Source organism: Cottoperca gobio, chromosome 13, assembly GCF_900634415.1.
Source record: "Cottoperca gobio chromosome 13, fCotGob3.1, whole genome shotgun sequence".
Lineage (NCBI taxonomy): Eukaryota > Metazoa > Chordata > Actinopteri > Perciformes > Bovichtidae > Cottoperca > Cottoperca gobio.
Genome location: NC_041367.1, coordinates 5829873 through 5844764, shown reverse-complemented (window position 1 = coordinate 5844764; position 14892 = coordinate 5829873). Strand labels below are relative to the sequence as shown.

The 14892-nt window shown below is 45.5% G+C and overlaps 1 protein-coding gene across 1 annotated transcript; it reads right to left on the bottom strand.

The window, feature by feature from the left end:
- Positions 1-1564: 1564 nt before the first annotated feature.
- On the bottom strand, positions 1565-13476 carry LOC115017413 (von Willebrand factor A domain-containing protein 5A-like). The gene is made up of 18 exons (XM_029445823.1): positions 13429-13476; positions 12806-13008; positions 12501-12723; positions 12116-12282; positions 11919-12033; positions 11659-11807; positions 11471-11559; positions 11237-11381; positions 10998-11077; positions 10690-10804; positions 10432-10590; positions 10210-10313; positions 9553-9776; positions 3646-3696; positions 3096-3236; positions 2590-2750; positions 2122-2245; positions 1565-2034 (listed from the first exon to the last, which is right to left on the bottom strand). The coding sequence occupies exons 1-18, from the start codon at positions 13466-13468 to the stop codon at positions 1955-1957; spliced, it is 2370 nt and encodes a 789-aa protein (XP_029301683.1). The 5' UTR covers positions 13469-13476; the 3' UTR covers positions 1565-1954.
- Positions 13477-14892: the final 1416 nt, after the last annotated feature.

Here is a 14892-nt window from a genome sequence, read left to right as displayed (position 1 = left end):
GTTTTGTGTGTATGTATCACAAATTTGGCAGATATCTAATGATAGAAGGAAACTAAATACATGTACTGAAGTTCTGTCCATCATCTGCTACTTTATACTTGTTTTCCATAATTGATAACTTTAGTTACTACCTACTTTGCATGTTCAGACTATAATCTGTACAAAGTATAATCAACAGATGCAAAGTCTCTCCTTTTGTTTAGATATTGATTATTAATAGTTCTAAAGAGCTTGCTGGAGGTAAATGTGTGTGGGTGGTGAGCGTATATGTGTGTACACAATATTTCTTAAAAGCTCTGCAAGTGAGTGTTTTCTTACCTCGAAACACTTAACTAAAACCGATTAATCTAACACTAGTAATTACATTCCTTTTATTCATAAAAAAGACTATCAACAATGGAGGGAAAATAACAGCATGGACATATCAAGACTGCGGTTTAATATTCCATTGATTTTTATGAAACAAGGCTTCCCCAGAGAGCAAAACACATTCTTTAATTCATCTTCATTCATTTTCTCAGACACATCTCAGTGTGAATTATACATTGCAAAGGCATATGATATCTTGACACTGAAAGAAAAACTGTGTGGGTGAGAGGTTCGATTGAATAATTCTATGGGCTCAGCTTCATCTGCGACCTCAGTACTTCCTGCTGCTCACTTTGTTGATTACAGACACTGTAAAATGGGACACAGAAGAACTGCAGGGAGAAATTGTTCTGAGGGAGTTATGCTGTGCAGCAAATCATGCATACATGGACCACTAGGTGACACTGAAAGACCAAGTGAAGGTCTTGTAATGGTCTTCGTCACATGAAGGAAGAAAAGAGGTGACAACTAGGGTTAGTCCATATAAAGCTACGTAGTGATGTACAGTTTACATTTATACAGGGTACATATAGTACACAAGAAGTGATTATAGGTCATCTGGCCGACTTGGTTTGTGCATAGGCCTACATACCATCACGAGGCTCTCCAAATAATCAGCAAGGCTCAGTCACAGGTGATGATGTTAAAGTGGCAATACATAACATTTTTGCTTTAACTTATCATTATAAAGTATATGTTTATTGCACAATGTAGTGGCTGTAGAATAATGTCACCATCAGTGTTTAGATTGGATCCCTGTGAGCTTCACTTTCACTCCGGGTCGTGTTCTCCCTTTCAAAATAAAAGCTCTAGACAACGAGAGTAACTGAAACTGTGGAAACTCTACTGAGAGAGCCCCATTGATGCAAGAGGCAAAAAGGGTGAAGGAGGAGAAAGATACAAACAAATGTTCTTTCTACTTAGTTAGATCAGTAAGTAACAAAACATGCTTAATAATACTACGGGGTGTTTGACTCTGCCTTCATCATTTCACTGAGACAGGGGTTGCGAAAGGGCAAAACTAGAGGCCGTCTACATGTGCGATGAGGGTTCGGTCTCCTGTCGCTCGCATAGCAATTAAAAACGTATAATGTATTTTAAAAATTCATAAGGTATTCTGTATGCACAGAAAAAAATTAATTGGTTAAATCAACCACGTTAGAAACATAATTATGACAGCGAACTATCATAACATATGGCATATTTTGTGTGCCTGTGCACACGTCACACATGAGGCTGAAGTGCTCTTATTTCCACATTCAAATATCCTTTATCAGAATTCCAGGTTTTATTTTCACTGATCCATTATACAACCTGACATTAAGGTTAAAAGCAAAAGAACAACTCTGCGTTACATGTCTGACCCTTGATGGATGCAGTAATAATGGATGTTACAAATACACATTTTTACATAAAATAGTACAAAGTATTGTCTAATCAATTTATTTCCAAGGGCCTGTACAAACAGCTGCATAATTAAATGTAAATAGTGCAAACGTGCAATTTTGTTGAGTAAATATTATAAGTTGGAGTGAATCTGCTTCTGTGCAGCAATCCTGAAGGAGAAGGCACTTTAATGAAAACTTCAGAGGCCCAGGACGTCTTTCTGCACCTTACAACCCAGCAGAGAGTTTCCAGCGTCCACACACTCGGTCACACACGGTGCTGAAAACAAAACACATAACACAACATCAGCAGAGGAAACTGAATTGCTAAAAACAACAGCTCAGCTCTTATTATTCCAGTTATTACCATTCTGAGCACGGAGCCATGACGTAGCCTTCATAGCCAGAAGCTCCCACTCTTCCTGAGCGTCCATCTTGAAACCATGAAGCCAGATCAGAGCCAGAACGGTGGCCCACACTTCCTCATTAACCTAATTCACAAATCAAATAATAAAACATGGAAGATGGTTGCGTGATGGTTATGAACAATCTCAAATCCTCATTATGTATGTATAAAATCTTACTATATTCTCGTCTCCTAAGATATTACTGAAAAGCTCCTGATAATATTGCCTCAAGACACCATATCAAAGGCTTATCATGATTATAGATCCATATCTGCTTTAATAACATGTTTTATGATGCAATATTGTTTCATATTTTCTTATGTATGCAAGTATTTAGTGAGCTTTTCCTTGTTGCTGAAATTGAATAATATTCTCGTACATTTTATTATTAAATAAAAATAATAATATATCAGCAAATAGTAACCCACTGATGCAGGTTTGGGCTTTTCCACCTCCTCGCTGGTCTTTCCCAGTGCAGCAGCCAGAGCTGGATCCAGCACCCAGCAGCCAGACGCCTTCTGGAGGGAGACCAGCTGCAGCAGAGGGTCTCTGGGTGGCTGCTGGGGAGAGCTATTTGCTGAGGAAGATGCTAAAATAAAATATGTATAGATTAGTATACTTGTAGGCCTATGACTTAGGAAATGTTTACTACATCTTGGCTATATAAATATAAAAGATAACTTTATATTGACTTTGATTACCGTGTTTTACAATATTCACTCTCAGTCACAATAAACACAATTCTGGAACAAATCTAGTGCTTTAGAAATATTTCATGTTCTGATACCAGCTGTGATTTGGGAAAGACAGGCATCTCTTTGTTGCACAACAGTCCATGGTCACAACTATAAAAAGACTAAACGATGAATGTAATATCTGCCCTAACGTGCTGTAAATAGTGGGAAGTGTCAGCTGTGTGCATGAGTCTACTTACAAGCATCATTAACATGCTGACCATCTGACTGTGGAGGCAGATGGTCAGCCTCAGACTGGGTTCGCTTGAAGAAACCTAGCTTCTTCTTCATATTAGAGCGAAACCCTGGGCTGCTGGGAGCCTCATCTTTTACCACACATCCTGTTGAGAGAGCAGAGTAAACACATTGTGATATAGCATTTAGAACATTGATATAGAACATTTATTAAAACAATTTAGTGAATTATTCCTGTATTATAAAGAACACCCCCAGTGTAGTGTGTTCCTCTCAGCAGTCTGTCCAGCACAGAGCTACTCTCTGGATTTGTTTCACAATAAATCCACTGCCCGAGAACATTCCTGTGAAGAGATGTCTCCCAATGCAATGGTACGTCTCTTTAATGTGGGAAAATTACAATTTAAGAAAACTCTTAAAACAAGGCAACGTTAAAGGCTCCGCTATTACAGAACTCCTACATACAGTAGTTCATGTCATGTGCTCAGTGTTTTTCATGTACTGTATTTGAAGAAATAAAGATGTGTTAAAATCACTTTTAGCTTTTATAGTTACCTTTTGACCTCATCCTGATAGCCATAGTTTGATGATACATTCTGCAATTTCCTTTAAGATTAAACAGAAAAAGAACATTAGGTCAGCACGTTACCTGAGAATGAGTAAAGATAAATATAAATCACAAACAACTGGTTTCTAAGATTATTAAAATGATTCACAAGTACTTTACATGTTGCCTAATATGATGATTACTACCAAAGTGTCATGAGCTCTCTCCCTGCCTGTCCACACTTGTCAGATCGTCTGCAAGCCTGGAATCCTGCCTGCCTGCCTGCCTGCCTGCCTGCCTGCCTGCCTGCCTGCCTGCCTGCCTGCCTGTCTGCTTTCAACTCTGACTCCTGATCTGTGATCCCGGACCTGTTACTACTACTCTGATCTCCAGCCCCGGTAAACCCGACTTGCCTTCCGCCTTACGACTACGAGTTTTGAATATCCCTGAACTGTACTACTGCCGTGCCTCATTCGGCCCTGTTGTGTGTGTGTTTCAATAAATCCTTGATCTCGAAATTGCGCTCCTGGGTCCTCGTCTGTCTGTTCTGACAGAACGATCTGACCATCATGGACCCAGCGCACACCCAGACCAGCATGCAGGTAGAGACTGAGATGTCTGCCCTACAGCGAATGGAACGCACTGAGGGAGACATCAATCGGATGACCGGCGATATCGCTTCCCTGCTCCAACTCAGCCAACAACAGCAGCAACAGCTCCAACAACAGCAACAACTACTAGCCCAAGCCCTGCTGCTACTCACCAATGCGGCCACTCCTGCTTCGTCTGTTCCAGAACCGAAGATTGGCGATCCGGAACGCTTTGACGGTGACCCGAAGCAGATCCGAGCCTTCCTGACCAGCTGCCGAGTGCAGTTCGCATTACAGCCCAGGACCTTCTCGACGGAGGGAGCCAGGGTGGGTTACGTCATTACCCATCTCACCGGCCGAGCTCGGTTGTGGGGAGCGGCAGAGTTCGACCGGCAGACCCCAGCCTGTGCCTCCTTCAGTGCCTTCGAAGAGGAGATGTTAAAGGTCTTTGACTTAGGTTCAACAACAACCGAAGCATCACAAGCACTGCTGACCACCCGCCAGGGCAATCATACGGTGGCAGACTTATCCATAGACTTTCGTACCCTGGCAAGTCACAGCTCGTGGGACTCCGAGGCACTGGTGCACGCCTTCCTCCACAGCCTGGCGGACTACATTAAAGACGAGCTCGTCTCTCATGAGCAGCCCAAGACACTTGATGACGCCATTGCCCTTGCCGTTCGCATTGATCGGCGTATCCAGACCCGCAGAAGAGAGAGAGGGCGTCTGAGTCAACCAGCCATCCGCATTCGGGGGGAGTCGTCCACGTTCCACCCCCCGCCTGTCAAGCCCCAAAGCCAACTCAATCAACCTGAGCCCATGGAGATTGGTCGCGTCTCCCTCACCCCCGAGGAGCGACGGCGCCGTCTAGCCTCAAACCTTTGTCTCTACTGTGGTGGCGAGGGTCATCGTGTCACCACCTGCCCGTCAAAAGCCGCAGCTCACCAGGTGTAGGGGAGATCCGGGTGAGCGCAACACATCTTCAGTCTCCCCCCATCCGAAAACCCCTGCTTCAGCTCCGCCTTCGACTTTCCGACACAACTCACACCCTGGCCGCCCTAGTGGATTCCGGAGCCGAAACAAACATAATGGACACAGAGCTCGCGCGGCAACTGGGCGTGAACCGTCAACAACTCACTCCACCCGTTCCTGCACGAGCCCTGGATGGACACTGTCTCGGCACCGTCACTCACATCACGGCCCCTGTGACAATTCTGCTGTCAGGAAACCACCAGGAGTCCATCCAGTTCCACCTCCTACCCTCACCCGGCCAACCACTCATCCTTGGATTTCCGTGGCTCCGTCTTCATAACCCCCAACTTGACTGGGAAACAGGCACAATACGCGAGTGGGGGAGGGGCTGCCATCGGACCTGCTTAAAGGGAGCCATCTTGCCAATCGACCGGGGAGCTTCCAGCACCGCCCCCGACATATCCAATGTTTCTGCCTGTTATCACAACTTGAGAGAGGTGTTCAACAAGTCCAAGGCCACGTCTCTGCCACCACACAGACCATATGACTGCGCCATCGACCTTCTGCCTGGCACCACACCCCCGAAGGGCCGTCTCTACTCGCTGTCAGCCCCAGAAAGAAAAGCCATGGAGGACTACATAAACGACTCACTGGCCACCGGCATAATCCGTCCAACATCTTCCCCCGCGGGAGCGGGATTCTTCTTTGTCGGAAAAAAGGATGGCTCTCTCCGTCCGTGCATCGATTACCGGGGCTTGAACGACATTACAGTCAAGAATCGTTATCCTCTACCCCTACTCTCCTCTGCCTTTGAACTGCTGCAAGGGGCCACAGTGTTCACCAAGCTAGACCTGCGGAATGCCTACCATCTGGTGCGGATGAGAGAGGGTGACGAGTGGAAGACTGCGTTCAACACTCCAACAGGACACTACGAATATCTCGTCATACCGTTCGGTCTCACCAATGCCCCAGGAGTGTTCCAGGCGCTGGTAAACGACATCCTCAGAGACATGCTCAATAAGTTTGTTTTCGTTTACCTTGACGACATTTTGATCTTTTCAAAGACTCAGACAGAACACACTCACCATGTCCAGTTGGTTCTACGCCGGTTGCTGGAGAACTGTCTCTTCGTGAAGGCAGAGAAGTGCGAGTTCCACGCCAAGTCTGTCTCATTCCTGGGTTATGTGGTGACCGAAGGCAGCGTTCAAATGGATCCTGCAAAGGTGTCTGCTGTGATGTCGTGGCCGGTTCCAGAGACCCGTAAGAAACTGCAGCAGTTCCTGGGGTTCGCCAACTTTTATAGGAGATTCATCCGGGGTTACAGCACAGTGGCAGCACCACTCACTGCGCTGACCAGCGTGAAACAGCCGTTTCAGTGGACAGCAGCCGCTGACAAAGCCTTCAAAACCCTCAAAGCTCGTTTCACCTCAGGCCCTATTCTCCAAATGCCTGACGCTGGATGGCAGTTTGTGGTGGAAGTGGATGCTTCGGATGTAGGAGTTGGAGCGGTGCTTTCCCAACGAGCAGCAGAGGATGGCAAGATGCACCCCTGTGCCTTTTACTCCCGTAGACTGACTCCAGCAGAATGCAACTACGACATCGGCAACCGCGAGCTACTGGCCGTCAAGCTCGCCCTCGAGGAGTGGCGCCACTGGTTGGAGGGGTCTAAAGTTCCGTTTGTGGTCTGGACAGACCATAAAAACCTGGAGTATATCCAGACAGCCAGGAGGCTGAACTCCCGCCAGCGTCGGTGGTCATTATTCTTCACCCGTTTTAACTTCACGCTCTCCTACCGTCCTGGCTCTCACAATATCAAGCCCGACGCACTCTCCAGGATGTTTCAGAAGGATGAGGCATCCAATGTGGAGCCGACAACCATCCTCCCAAGCCCCTGTGTTGTTGCTGCCTTGACCTGGGACATTGAGGAGCAGGTCAGAGAAGCCATCCGGAACCAGCCGAGCCCCAGTGCATGCCCCTCTAACCGTCTCTTTGTCCCAGCAGATCTGAGGTCTCAGGTGATTCAGTGGGGGCACGACTCTCGCCTGGCCTGTCACCCCGGAATCACACGCACCCTCCATCTGCTCTCCCAACGTTTCTGGTGGCCGTTGATGAGGAAAGATATCCAGGAGTTTGTTAGAGCTTGCCCCACTTGCAACCAGCACAAGACCCCCAGTCAGCCCCCAGCTGGGTTACTCCAGCCTCTGCCAGTGCCCATGCGACCCTGGTCCCATATCTCCCTGGACTTCGTTACGGGCCTTCCGCAATCTGAAGGAAACACTGTCATCCTCACCGTCGTTGACCGCTTCAGTAAAATGACCCACTTCGTGCCCCTCCCAAAGCTGCCAACTGCAAAGGAGACAGCCCGGGTGGTCTTGGAACATGTGTTTCGAGTCCATGGTCTGCCCAGGGATATTGTGTCAGACCGAGGCCCTCAATTCTCTGCGGCCTTCTAGAAGGAATTCTGCAACCTTCTTCGGGCCACCGCCAGTCTGTCATCGGGATTCCACCCACAGTCGAATGGTCAAACGGAGCGCATGAACCAGGAGCTGGAGAAGGCACTGAGGTGTGTGACCTCACGCAACTTGGGCCCAACATCTTCTCTGGGTAGAATATGCCCACAACTCACTCACCAGTTCTGCCACCGGACTCTCCCCCTTTCAATGTGTTTATGGTGTTTATCAACCACCTCTGTTTACCAGTCAGGAGGGAGATGCTACCTGTCCCTCTGCGCTTGCCTATGCCCGCCGCTGCCGCCGCACATGGGCCCAGGCTCGCGCCACACTCCTGAAGTCCAGTGCAAGCTATGCTATCGGAGCCAACCGGAGGAGGACCCCAGCACCAGTTTACCATGTCGGACAGAAGGTCTGGTTGTCGGCTCGAGATATACCACTGCGGGTGGAGTCGCGGAAACTGGCGCCTCGCTTCATTGGACCCTTTCCTATACAGAGGGTCATCAGCCCTACGGCGGTCCGACTACTGCTACCCAAGACCATGAAGGTACATCCCACCTTCCACGTCTCCAAGCTCAGACCTGTACATGAGAGCCCACTGGTCCCAGCAGCACCACCGCCTCCTCCTCCGCGCTTCCTCGACGGTGGCCCCGTCTACACGGTCCGGCGACTGCTCCGCTCTCGACAAAGGGGTAGGGGCATCCAATATCTGGTGGACTGGGAGGGTTATGGTCCTGAAGAGAGGGCTTGGGTTCCTGGTGGAAGAATTGTGGATCCGGCCCCCATCGCCAAAACCCTGACCAGCCATCTCTCCGACGGGGTCTGCGCAGGGCTTCTTGCCATGTAGATCCACTTCCAGGCCCTGCTGCCCCTGCTCCGGTGTCTAATCCTGACCCTAAACCTGGTTCTGAGCTGGGGCCCTCGGATGTCGAGTCTTCTGATGGAGACGGTGCCGCTGAGGATATGGACTCTGACCGCTCAGAGGAATTCTGACCCTCCGCCGGCTCCCCCTCCTCCCGCCCGGCTTGGTGGTGTTTCTTGGGGACTTCTGGGGCCGTCCCTTGGGGGGGGGGTCCTGTCATGAGCCCTCTCCCTGCCTGTCCACACTTGTCAGATCGTCTGCAAGCCTGCATCGGAACCCTGCCTGCCTGCCTGCCTGCCTGTCTGCTTTCAACTCTGACTCCTGATCTGTGATCCCGGACCTGTTACTACTACTCTGATCTCCAGCCCCGGTAAACCCGACTTGCCTTCCGCCTTACGACTACGAGTTTTGAATATCCCTGAACTGTACTACTGCCGTGCCTCATTCGGCCCTGTTGTGTGTGTGTTTCAATAAATCCTTGATCTCGAAATTGCGCTCCTGGGTCCTCGTCTGTCTGTCCTGACACAAAGGACACTAGAGCCAAAACAACTGCTGCTGGACATGCAGACAAAGCTGCAAAAAGATAAAGAGCAATTCCACTACAGAAATGTCTTCTATTATTTACATTCATTTACAGAGATACTCTGAGGATTGTTCCACTCTCATTCAGCTTTTAAATTACTGCTCCATTGAAAACTTGACCTCAGCACTTTGAGATGATAAAAAAAAGAGTACAAGGTCAAGAAATAAGACGTACAACAACAAATATCCACTAAATTACACATTTCTGAGCTTATTAGAATGCCTCGCAAAAGCTGTTAAAAATAGATAGAATAGATATCGATAAAATATCTTAAAAGTGAAACATTTTTAAACACGCTGTGAGCAAAGTACAGTTCAATGCAATTATAACAGTTATGTGTAGATGATAAATGTTAAAGCAGCACATCATCATGCTTCTCTTAACGATCATCAATGGTCAGCTGTAGTATCTCTTAAGAAGGTGGGACTTTGTTTTTTCTTCTTCTTGGAAACACTCACTGGGTGTTGGAACATTTCTGCGCACCAGAGGTCCTTGAATGGTCTCGCCGTTGCCTTTGTTGACAGCAATGAAGGAAGTGAAGGCACTGCTCACTCCTGATTGGACACTGAGCTCCACCACCTTCTTCTTCTTCACTCCTTCATCTTGCTCTCCTCTGCGCTCTGTCTCCTCCATCTCCAGGGAGCGAATCAGAGTCCGAGCAGCCAACCTATGGACTGTTAGTCTGCAGACAGGAGATCACAGGTGGATTTTACCTTTCATTAGTATGAATGCAAAAATAGTGATCTACTGTAAGAGTATCAGGACATTAAAGGTCAATTAAACTCTTAATGCTACAACAAGACTAAGAGTACTACACAGAGGCTCCCGTCAGTATTCTAACATGCTAATGATAAGGTTTCCCATACTCACTAGCTTAGTTTAGTGTATTAGCATGCTAACATTTGCTATTTAGCACAGTATTTGGTCTCAAACATTATTGCCATTTTAAATCTTTATTTTTTATATTGTTTTACTTTTCCCTGTCTCCTTTAGTGTATGTTGTAAACAGCATATATCGTTGTAAAGTCCATGTAGGGACAAATGTAGACGATTGCAAACATCTGTAAAATAAACTCTTTATTGTACTTCTGCTGACCAACCAAAACATGTTTTACCCAGTGTCCTCTGCAGGTTGGAGACTGAAGTGCAGCTGGTTCTGAGAGGGATGGCCTGCCAGGCTGTACTTCACCGTCACACAGCCCTCTGCTGCCTCTGAACTCTGAGAAAGCATTACAGCATTGTGATCATATAAGATAAGTTATTCATATTATTATTATTTTTACACCTGACAAGTCAAACCAGAGACTTATTTCACACTGAGGTGGTGCTGCTCCTACCTGTCCAGTGAGCTGGCCATAAATCAGTGACCTTTGACCCTGGAAAAGTGCTGTGATTGGTGGAGACAGAGCAGTGACAGAGACTCCCTTTGGTAAATCCCACGTGACTGAGATGTCCACCACAGCTGGTTGCAGAGCAAAACGCAGCGACTGCATCACCTGATGAGTAAAAACACTGCGTTTTAAATAACTGGAAAGATGATTTGATGATGCATTGTTTCATTTGACAGCTTCATTGTGTTTTCATGTCTTTATTACTTTAGGTTGCATCCTGTCAGTCCCTGTGATGAACTGAGCGTGACCTCCTCCTTCCTTGGCCAACCCATTGATAAGAGCAGAACTGGCCCCTTCCCCAATCCCAAAAGAGAAGCACCTGGAATACACAAAGCATTAGAACATGAGACATATTCAAGTTCTGCATTATCATATGCACAACAACTACAGAGGAGGAGTCGGTTGCAGTTGGCTAATTAGATATGTATAAAAGAGAAAATAAGGTAAGTAAAAACAAAATGAGAATCTAAGAAGAAATACTGCAAGATAGAATAATTATAATGAAGTGTCACCTGTGGGAACCTGAATTCTTCTTCACCAGATTTATGACTTCTTTGGTGTTCCCCACCTCTCCGTCAGTAAAGACAAATAGCTGAGGAGGAAAGTTTACATGCGTGTTAGATTTCTGTTTCAGTAACAAACGTTGTTTTAGTGGGAAAGTGTAAAGAACAAGGTGTAGTAAGATGAACCTGCTAAACAATAGAACAGTAGAAATATATGTGTGTGTGTGGTGTGTGTGTGTGTGTGTTACTTGTCTGGGTTGATTGGGAATGCAGGGCTGGCTGTAAATATCTTTTAGGGGCTTCAGGATCTCTGTTCCTCCCAGATTAGCATTCATCTCTTCAACTTTCTTCAGAGCCTCTTCCATGGTCTCCTGGCTGTACTCCACACTCTTACTGCCACCAATACAAACATTCATGTACAACCATAAACACCAAAAACAGGAACAATTTCTTGGACTGAGTAATAATAGCAAGTGCCTTACGGGAAGATGTGTTCATGGCTGGACCCGAAACTGTAGATGTTGAAATAGCAGCCCATTGGTAAACTCTTCAACAGGAGCAGCAGAGTATCCTGAAGAGAGGAGAGAGAAGATAGTGAAGGCCACTGTGTGAGAGGGACACTGAAGGATGTTATGATAGAAATAAAACATAATGAATAATGAATAGATACCCTGGCACTCTTTATACATGGCCCATCCATACTGCCAGATCGATCCAATAAGAACACAAACTCTCCACATGAGGCGAGTGAAGACATGACAGCCTGAGGGAACTCAGGGTACAGGCTCAGCATCACTACTGGATCCCCTATCAGAGAGCCTGAAACACAGAGAGAGAAGAAAAGACCACAAATATGTGTTTTACCCTTCATTCAAACATAAGTATCAGTTGGAAGATGAAGGTAACTATCTTTCACTAAGTTACACTCACCAGGCTTGGCAGAGGCCTGTCCTGCCTCCACCACAGCAGTGGGCTGGTGGGCATCTTTGTAATAAATCAGCAGCTCAACATCTCTGTCAAACTTGTGTCCTGCAGCCAACTTGACCTGCAGTTCACAAAATCCACTCAGAAACATAAATGAAGAGATATATCTTTCAAAATCACACACACATCAGCACTCTACCTACCGTGGCCTGGCTCTGCTCTGTGTTGAGGTACTGGAGAGGGTCCAGGGGACAGTTGGACTCTACTTTAGAGACTGGACGAGGAGAGGACACTCGGGCAGAGAAAGACAGACTGTAGGGCACCAGAGAGGCTGGAACAGAGGTCACCTGGACACTGCCACCTTCACTACCTGTAAACATTATGAGGGGAAGGAAACAAGTTAGGAATCTCCATCTCCAGGTTCCATCCATTAAATGTGCGTCAGACTCTTTTTCTTTTAAAACAGCTCTTGCAGAATAAGTGCTTTGTAGTCTCAAGGTGTGTGACTGTTGCAATAAAACACTCTGTATGGACAGGTGTAGTGTACACTTTAAGTCTTGGATGAAGGTGTGTGCAGGTTATTATTACCCTGTGGTTGGTAGCGAGGGTTGAGCACAGCAGGCAGAATAAACCTCAGCCCTTCATCGGCCTGCACAGCCAGCTCAGTGACGTACTCCAGCCTGATGGAGGCGCTCTCTCCTGGAGGCAGACTGCCCACACTCAGAGAGAATATATCTGGACTCTGCTCACTCTCCTCCAACAGGAAGGCCTGCTGACCGGAGCTCAGAGCATCATCGTACTCCTCACGAGCCTGGAGTACAGAGGACACATGTCAGCAACATTCACTGTGTTTTTAAGCTCCTTCGTAATGAGCAAGTCTTCCTCCAGCTCACCTTCTGTTTCTCCTTCACCTCAGCTACAATCTGTGTCTGTCCAATCTTGGCACTGAAGTGACAGACAGCGGCATCTCCAGGCAGAGGGAAGACAAAAACAGCCTCTAGTGGTTTGTCCTCCTTGTTCTCATAGTTCAGAGTGGACACCACTGTAGCCACATGGTCCCTCACCTCCAGCTCCACCTCCACGCTCTTCAGAGGAACTGACCGGCAAACAGAAAACATTTTCAAAATGTACAAATGTTTAGCGATACAGTTCGACGATGATACTTAATTATACTTATTTAAGTCAACATTGAACAGTTTTCCATGCATATTTATAACATTTTTGATTCGAAAAGCTCCTTTGCTGCCTCCTTGTGGCCCAAATACACTCTTGCATGGAAAACTATGTGCATGTTGGTGGACACTACACCAGTTAATTTCATTAGAAAACGTATTATTTAAAAAATCACAGTAAGAACGAATAGCAATCATTAAACAAATACAAAGAAATAAGCAATTAAATGTTTACAGTGAACCACAATACTGTTGATCTCTGCTAAACACAATCAACATCTGTTATTATTCACTCTGAATGGAGAAACAAAATGTGGTTTTGATGTTTGTTAATAACTCTTTACCTGGTTCCTTTTGGGAAGTTAGCAGACCACAGCAGTTCATAGTTGTACCTATGCAACAGTCAGACATAGTTACATTTTCTGAAACTATTCTATTTGCATCTAAATCATGTTTCATAGTATAAGACAATTATAGGAAGTGGATATGACAACAGAACATTCGTTTTCAAAAATCCCAACCAAAGCTATAACATTTCTATAAAATATTTGATCAATACTTTATTTATTTGCTTGTGAGATTCATTGCAATATCATCTACAAATGTGTTTATGTGTGTGTGGTCATATGAGGACAACAATCTCGTCATATTAGCTGTGTGTCTGTTTATTGTACGTTTTATTGGGTTACACTACTTTAAAATCCTAATTAACTTTTATCTGGTAGATAAATGGTCAACATAATTGTACAAAAACTATACTGAAGAGTGCATAACAGTAAGAAGAACCTTGTTTTGTTTTGTTTTCAACCCCTCCCCTACTCCATCATGTGTGTACTGTCTCTAACTGCCACGCCCCGACTCGACTGTAAACAGTCTTTTCTTTCTTTATACTTTCATGGACCATGCACACTATCCCCAAATCCACAAATCCTGCAATGTAAAAACAATGTTCAGTATCTGAACTCCGGGGATTTTACAGTTGCTGTTTTTTTTTTTACCAAACTTTTCTACTCGGGGAGAAAATATCTATCTGAGAGCATCATCTTTGATTCTTAAAGACATGCCTACCTTAGAAGAGAAGGATGTATGTGTCCGGTGCAGTTTGTGGTGTTTTCCTCCTGCAGATGTGGAGTAAAATGAAACTCTTAATTCACGCCTATCTATGAGGGGCGTTTGATTCACGACAGGGCATCGGGTGGAGCTTGTAGGCTATTGCACAGTTTCTGTATCGAATTCGCTGCGTCACTGCATCACTCCTGAATTCAGCAAATTAACTTCTGTTTTACCTCTTAAATGATGAAGTAAACTACACAAATTAACAAAACTACTTTTGAAATAGTGTCTAATACTCTACACATCAGTGGTAACTTCTGTCTCCATGTTTCCTGGCTATCTTAATTCCTCACTATCAATATCAATCAGGGCACCATGTGAAAGCAGACTTCTCAGGCAAACAGCTGATAGCTGATATGTTGTCTTAGAAACAGTGTTGTTTAAAACGCTTAATAGAGAAGATTTAGCCAGTGTTTTAATTCAAAGAATATAGTTTAAAGACGTTACTGGATTAAAGTCACATTGTTCTTTCTAATTTCAATTGTTCCAAAAAACCTCTTGGCCCATCTATAGAGTTTTTAATTTGTTTTAATGCAACAAATATGTATATTTATCATACACAGTATTTGTCATTTTGTGTATCACAGATAACAGATTATGTTGTTAGCAGCTGCAATGAGGCTGAGACAGGATGCCCATTAAATCGGATGGGATATACTTTTGTTGAATGCTAAACAAAAAACACAATCTCTTGG